The sequence below is a fragment of the Ascaphus truei genome, chromosome 3, assembly GCF_040206685.1.
Source record: "Ascaphus truei isolate aAscTru1 chromosome 3, aAscTru1.hap1, whole genome shotgun sequence".
Taxonomy (NCBI): domain Eukaryota; kingdom Metazoa; phylum Chordata; class Amphibia; order Anura; family Ascaphidae; genus Ascaphus; species Ascaphus truei.
In genome coordinates, this window is record NC_134485.1 from 154976467 (window position 1) to 154984389 (window position 7923).

At 45.6% G+C, this 7923-nt stretch overlaps 1 protein-coding gene across 1 annotated transcript in view; it reads left to right on the forward strand.

Annotated features, from left to right (window-relative positions):
- Positions 1–7923, forward strand: part of TSPAN7 (tetraspanin 7) — a 494015-nt gene that overhangs the window by 344511 nt on the left and 141581 nt on the right. Inside the window, exon 4 of the mRNA XM_075589681.1 lies at positions 7486–7581. Within this exon, the coding sequence (XP_075445796.1) occupies positions 7486–7581 (96 nt within the window). The remainder of the gene's footprint in view (positions 1–7485; positions 7582–7923) is intronic.

The window sequence follows — 7923 nt, forward strand, 5'->3', positions numbered from 1 at the left end:
TTCTATTCCAGTAACCTTTAATTTCGCAGGATCCTTATTGTGTTTATAAAGAAAATGTCTAGGGACACTATGAGTCATTAATCCCTTGTTATTTTCTCTTTTTTTATATGTCAATGAATATATATAAAAGTCTATAGGTAAGAGCGCTGGTGAACACACTTGATAGCAGAGGGGTTAATACCCACCTGCTCCCAACTGTGTTGTACTTAATCAATAACCCTTTACTATCCTACTGGGGGCGATCTGATGTCGGGCATACAGGGCTTCTTCCTACACCCCACCTTCCTCTATTCTCAGTCACTTGATCTCACCTGCATCTTAGCCGAAGCTATGTCTCACAAACTGCACGATCGTTGTTTTTATTCCACCGATCAGCAGACCAGCTTCCAAGATATAGATGTCAACTCCAAGACTCTGATGAAACAGTACCTACAAAGGTAATAAGGAATAAAAAAGGGAAAAACAGAGGGGGAGCAAGCAGAGTTATAGGACCGGTGTAGGCATCTTACAATCATCGTATGTAGGTGGATCAACGATTTCAGAAAACAGCTGTGTATTCCAGTTAAATCTTCCTAAGTTCTAGAAAACTACAGGAGAGTGATTTGACAAGAGTCTCTCAAAGGCACAGATGGACTTGGGTCTTTTTTTATCTTCGGGCAACTGCACCCTCAGCCGATCGATCGTCATCTGTGTCGTCATCCCAAGGTTTTTGTCGTTGACCGACTCCATCCCTGGGGGTCAGACCAACACGGAAAGGAAAGATGCTGATTCTTCGATGTATCGGATCAAGATCTGTCTGCCTTCGTGGTTGACTACAAGGCAGAATGGAAATGCCCATCGTAGCGAATACCTTTTCTTGAAGTATCACCGTTACTGATTGCAGCCCTCTCCTCCTCTCAGTTGTCATCCTGGACAGGTCCTGAAAGATCTGGATGGAGCTGTTTTCAAATTCATTTGAGTCTCTGTTTCTGCAGCCTTTTATAATCTTTTCCTTGGTTGCATATTGGTGGAGGCTTAGGACCACATCTCTGCTTCTTTCGGGGTCATCAAATTTCGGTCCCAAGGCTCTAAGAGCTCTATCCATCATAAGATTGCATCTTGTAGCTGAGGGTCAATTTACGTAAACAGTCTTTTTAGATATGGATGGAGGGCTTCCGTGGATACCGACTCAGGGACCTCCAGATTAGTCAATTCTGCCTTAGCTCCCTGTTCTCCATATCGCACATTCCATCCTCATCGTCTGTATTTACCTGATTTTGTAGGGAAACTTCCATCTTATTTTCAAGCTATGTAGTTCTTTTAGTGTCTCAGTGAGTAAAGACACTGACTGGCACTGAGAGTTTGAAGCAGGGGAGCCTGGTTCAATTCCCGGTGTCGGCTCCTTGTGACCTTGGGCAAGTTACTCTATCTCCCTGTGCCTCAGGCACCAAAAAATAGACTGTAAGCTCCATGGGGCAGGGACCGTGCCTGCAAAATGTCTCTGTAAAGCGCAACGTAAAACATGCAGCGCTATACAAGAACATGCTATTATTAGAAGTAGTAGTAGTAGTACAGAGACTTCTGTTTTAAAATCCCTTACTGCCCTATCCTGAGCTGACTGAAAACTTGCTTGCATTTCTTTAACCCTTTCCGGTCGAATGTCGGAGTATATCCGATAAAATAGTTTTGTAGTTAAGGTCCAATATCGGATTTCCCCAGCATTCTCCCCGCAGCATTACTGACCCCCTCCCCCCAAGCCCGGCAGCTGATCACAATCTGAAGCCCAGCACTCGGCAGCTTCAGTGACCCCCCCACCAGAGCAGCGATCAGGGGATTTTAGGTTTTTTTCTCGGCGGGGTGCACGGAGCTTCCCTAGCCTGTGTACACCCGCATTGACAAACCCCACCAGAGGGTCTGAGCAAGGAATTAAAATTAAAATTTATCATTATTATGGATTTCACTTTGTAGACGGATGTTCACAGAGGTACACAATTGGAGACTTTTATAAGGTGAAATTATAATAAGGCTTTATTGTGCCTTTTCCTTTTCATCAGGAAATCCATCCAAACACAGGGGGGGGGGGAACAAAGCTTCTATTCACTTGGGAGTATTTCTAGTGAAATCCTATGCAATCAATTCACATCTCCCAGTTAAGCATGTCTCCCAGCCCCAAACACATAACATGACATAAGCAGATATAAGAAGTCTCTTAAGAATGAAAGTCTTATCTGTTAGCTGCTGTAGAGTAAGCTTCTTTGCTCTCCTGGAACCGCACCCATGCGTGCACAGAAAATTTCAGCATCCAGGTTTAGAAGTCTTATTTGTCAGCTCCAGAGATCTGTGTTTTCTTGGTCAGTCTCTCCTGGGAGACTCAAGAACCACTGCTCTGTCTCCAAAGTTCAGCTCACAGTCAGAGCTAAGGAGTCACTTCCTGTCTCACAAGACAGGCTTTTCTAAGCAATCAGGTAGGTGGGGTTAGTTAATTGCCTACCAGCAGTTAACCACCACACTGCTGGATTAGAGGCACATTTGTGAACAGGGATAAGTCCCCTGTTACACACTTATTATTATTTTTTCACTTTATGTGCAATATATTGTATGTGCACTTGATATTAACTCTATTAGAGTGCTATATTCACTTCACTTAATTAGTAGTGATCACCTGTTAAGTAGTTTTTGCGCATATTATATCACTTTATACCGGTAATTTCCACCCGCATTGACGTCACGAGTATTCCCCCCTCAATCTATGTTAACATGGACCCCTATAAGCTTATGCCTGCCGCATTACACAGCTTTTAAGCACAGCCTGGGTTTACTGTATTACATATGGCTCCATCTAGTGGAAGACTATTTTTTATACAATACACTACCGACACGTTTTATTCGAGTAGGGCTAGTTCCGCAAGCCGGGGGATGCCCCGGCTTGCTAGCCCCACTCCCTCAGCGTGCCGCGCGTCACCGATGCGCGGTCACGCGTCATCGGGTGTCAGCGCCCCCTGCACGCGCGTCCAGGGCTCCCCGAGGGAGCCCTGGTGTCCCGCGATGTGGGGGACGGCGGCAGGGGGTTCCGGGGGACCCGGCGGACCCGGCAGCGGGAGGGAGAGCGCCCCAATCGGAGGGCGCTCTTCCGCTGCTTCGGCGCGCGCCCGGCACCCTCCGGCACGCGCCAGGTTACTGCTGCGGCCGAGAACGGGCAAATGCTCGAATAAACTCGGCCGCAGCAGTAAAACATTACAGATTTGTTGTTTTTTTAGCCATCACACTGTATGGTGAATAGTTTTTTTCTTTTCTTTTTAATAAACCCATACAATGGCCAAGAGACCATTCACCGTACCCCAGGTCTGTTTGATTTTCTCAAACATCATTTAAAATACAGATGTAAAACATTGGGTGCTGCCGTGCAATATAGAGCAATAAAGAAATATCGGGTGGGCATTGATATTTTGGCTCTAAAAAATTTTTTCGGGGTTTGGTTTTGCCCAGACTAAATTTGGTTTCGGTTTTGCATTTGTAAATAATTATATGGGGGGGGGGGGGGAGAATTAGGCAGCCAAAGATTTTTACATGATTACAAAACCAAAAACAAATTGGATTCAAACAATTTTCCAGAAACTTACAAGTTTTTCATTTGCAAACCCAAAAGTTTGCCCACTAACATTTTTTTTTTCATGAGGATAAGCTTTCTCGAGTTTTGGCTCGAATTTGCTCAAATTTTTTTGGGGAAAAATCTGAATTTCAAAAACCTGCCCATCTTTCAAAGAAAATTTTCACTCGACCAAGGTAACGGCTACGATGCTGTCACGCTGTGCTCACCACAAACAAGGCGGGACCACAGTGCTAAGGTGGGAAAGGATATTAGGACACCCACAGTCACATGGGCGCGTCTGGAGTGTAGAGTTGGTCGGGGTAGCTGAGTTGGGGTTGGAGAGGTGCGGATGGTTGATATACTTGCCGGGGTCAGAGGAGGAGAGGTATGGAACGTTGCAGCTACTAGTAGCCATGTCTGGGTTTGGAGAGAGTAAAGTCGTCAGGTTTGGAGAAGAGCGGATCGTCGTGGAAAGCCGGGTCGGTACACAGGAAGATAAGCAGCAAGACAAGGCAAGACTGTGGAGGCAGAAAAGAGGCGCGGGAAAACCGGCCGAAAATGGCTGAAGATTGCCGTGCGCCGTCCGCAGCTATTTTTAACCCGTGGAGGCAGCCGCTTTAGATTAAAGCTGGCCGCCACTGTATCTGAACAAGCTCCTCATCCCTACCACATGCAGTTATTATCTGAGATCAGACTCCAAAAGACTTTTCATGGTCCCAAGGCTCAACAAAGTATCCGGCCGCTCTTCTTTCTCTTACTGTGCACCCCAAAACTGGAACAACCTACTGGAGACTCTCACATCCACCACCAGTTTAAGTTCTTTCAAAACCAAAGCTGTCTCACATTTTAATCTGGTCTGTAACTGTTACATACGCCCATAATATATAGTATCTTAATTGTGCATGCAATGTCTTGTATATATTTGTAACCATGTATTATTTGTCATTTAACTCTATGCCCAGGACATTCTTGAAAACGAGAGGAAACTCTCAATGTATTATTTCCTGGTAAAATATGTTATAAATAAATAAATAAAAATAAAATATTCTTGCGGATGAGTAGAATGTTATTCTGTTCTGCAAAGGATTGATATATAAAATTACATCCAGATCTGGAATCCACAAAAGCCATAGCAGTGATGTGAAAATTCTCCCCGGTAAGAACAACTGGTATCATAATTCGGGTAGGGAGGCTCTCTTTAGTGATAGGGGAGATTGATAGTGTTCCCAACAAGACTCCCCGGGATCTCATTGGGAGTTGGCATTTCCCAGCTTGTGGAGAAACAGGATGGCCGCAGTTGCCGCAGTATAGACAAAGGCCAGCGCTGGGCGGCGTTGCTTCTCAGACGGGAATAACCTGTTCCTCCTCCCCCCCCTAGTTTCATGGTTTCCGGAGCATCAGAGTGGGGAGAGACTGGGGCAACGAAATGAGGAGGGGATCTCGGTCTCCTTTGACGGGAACGTTCGGCCCTCCTCTCTTGCAGGCGTTGATCTACCCGAATACAGACCGCAATCAGTTCCTCCAGATCAGTGGGGCGCTCCTGGGCTGCAAGTTTGTCCTTGAGGGTCTCCGCAAGGCCTTGCTGAAGGCGGAAGATAAGGCCTTGTTGGTCCGTCTCGGACGCAATAATGCGGAACTCCAGGGCATACCTGGCGACCGATCTGTCTCCCTGGGAGATATGGAATAGGGAGGAAGCAGCAGTCATCTTGCGTCCTGTAGTGCCGTAGACCCTACGGAACTCCCTGGCAAAGAGACCGATGTCCTGTGAAAGGTCCGACCTTGGCTCCCAGATGGGGGAAGCCGAAGCCAACGGGTCGTCCGTAAGTAAAGAAATGATGTAGGCCACCTTGGATCTTGGAGAAACAAAACGAGAAGGGGTGATCTCAAATTGGATAAAACATTGGTTTAGGAAACCTCTTCACCCATAGGGATCTCCTGCGTAACGGTTAGGCGTCGGAAGACGGGGTTCTGTAGAAGTCATGGTGGGAACCGGGGTAGCAGCGGCAGTTGTCAGTGGAGTAGATACGGGAGAGGCGATCTGCACCTGGACAGTGAGGGAATGGAGGCTCTGCTGTAGCAGGTCCATCCGATGGTCATTTTGCTCCAGCTATCTCTCTAGTCTAGAGAACATATTGGAGTGAGAGGACAGAGTTCTCTCCACCTCAACGTGGTCAATGTTAGTGGGGCTGGGCATACTGTCACGCTGTGCTCACCACAATCAAAACGGGACCACAGTGCTGAGGTGGGAAAGGATAATATGCCACACACAGCCTCGGGGGCGCGTCTGGAGTGTAGAGTTGCTCGGGGTAGCCGAGTCGGGGTTGGAGAGGTGCAGATGGTCGATATACTTGCTGGGGTCAGAGGAGGAGAGGTACGGAACTTTGCATGTACCATTAGCCGTGTCTGGGTTTGGAGAAAGCCGAGTCGTCGTAGTCCATTTGGAGAAGAGCGAATTGTTGTAGAAAGACAGGTCGGTACACAGGAAGATAAGCAGCAAGACTGTGGAGGCAGAGAAGAGGTGAGTGCAACACAACTGGAACTATGCTCAGCCGATTTGCCAGTGTTGCAACTGAGCATAAGTAGGGGAGGAAAGTCCAATGAGGAACCTGCAGCGTGGGGGTGTGTGTCCAGTGAGGGCTGTGGTAGTGCAGGTGTAGGGAGGCGGACTGTCAGTGAGAGCGTGCGTCCGTGTGCGCGCCGCACGGGCCCGAGGTCCATGCTATTTCCGGCTTGGCGCGCATGTAATGCGGAGATTACCAGGCGTTGCAGGAGGTGGGAGCGGAGGAGCCTGCGGTGGTAGCAGTGAGTGAGAAGCACGCTGATGGCGGCGTGGCTACCTGAGCCTCACAGATACTTAATAAATATTGCTCTGTGTGTGTCCGATTTTTAGCTTCCTTCCTTTACATGCATTTGTCTGGCTGCATTAAGCAGTTTACAGTCAAACTAGTGTCCCATCATTCTTCATTCTGGCCTGGTTGCTATCATCTGCATTGTAAAGCTGGATGTGTGACACTAAGGTTATATTAAGGCAAAATATCCCACTCCTTCAAAAACACACATTTTTCATAATTTGCAAAAGATATTTGAGAACAAAGGATGGTTTTAGAACATTAGAGAATCGGCTACACACCAATGTTTGTTACACATGGCAAGTACCCAAAACAAATAAATAGACTTAAATGTCATATAACGCACAGATGTATTGCGCTGACCGCAAGGTAATAATGTATTTGTGTTACAACACCACTTTTACATGAGGTCAACTTCATAGGCGCATTATAATGTGTGCAACAAACATGATGTACAACAACAAAAGGAGAAAAACATTAGGGAAATGAAGTGACACACGTCTCTATAGCTCCTCTGGGAAGGAAATAAATGTGTGTCTGCTCTTTCACTGATGATGGTCAGGAAGGAGTCCTTCTGTTCCACTAAGTGACAGATGGCGTTCTTCGCTCCAGAGGAGCAGTGTGATTGCCCGAGTTGGTAGCTGGGATACATTGTTACGTAGCCTCCATTGTCACACACAGCAACAGTAGCACCGGCTACTTTCTTTACCAAAACCTTATTGTTTTAATTGATGTATAGTATTATAATAAAATAAATACCAGAAATTAGCCCATCAAATATTTTAGGAACCTCCCATAATTTGAGCCTATATAAAGGAAATAATCTGTTATCTGTGATGCTTGTGGACTTGTTCTTTACATACGACGACAAAACGACCATTCAGGACATTTTCTGCCAAAAATCCTTGTTGAAGTCAGTGGGGCTTTTTGTATAAAACCGTCCCAAATAGCAGCTCCCGTGTATATATAAAATTAGCCTCTTAACATTAAACATGTTTTGTTTTTTTCCTCATTTAATATAGTCTCTACAGAGATTATTCAAAACCTCTTTACATGTGTTGTTTTTAGATCAAGGACACTTTCCTTAGGACATACACCGAAGCAATACAGAACTACAATGGCAATGATGAAAGAAGCAACGCAGTTGATGATGTTCAGCACAGTGTAAGTGGTGTAAAAGTTTTTATGTTTAGCACAAACCCTTTTTTTATTTACTGTTTCAAAATATGGAAATATTAACTACTGTTAAAATTCGGGTTAGCTGTCTATGCTGTGACATTCTTAATAACTTAAAGGTCATACCATTGCCTTGTTTGTCTTCTTCAGTTACCTAAAGTGCTTTGCCGTGTGTTAAAATGAAAACCTGTAGTTTTTCAGATCCTATTGGTAGGGCCGAGCATGGAATCAATGCAGCCAGCAGAAGGAATTTCTATGTATATTTTAACCATTAATTTGTGGGATACTACTGATGTCTTTAGGACTGAGGGAGTAGCAAAATGCCAAATT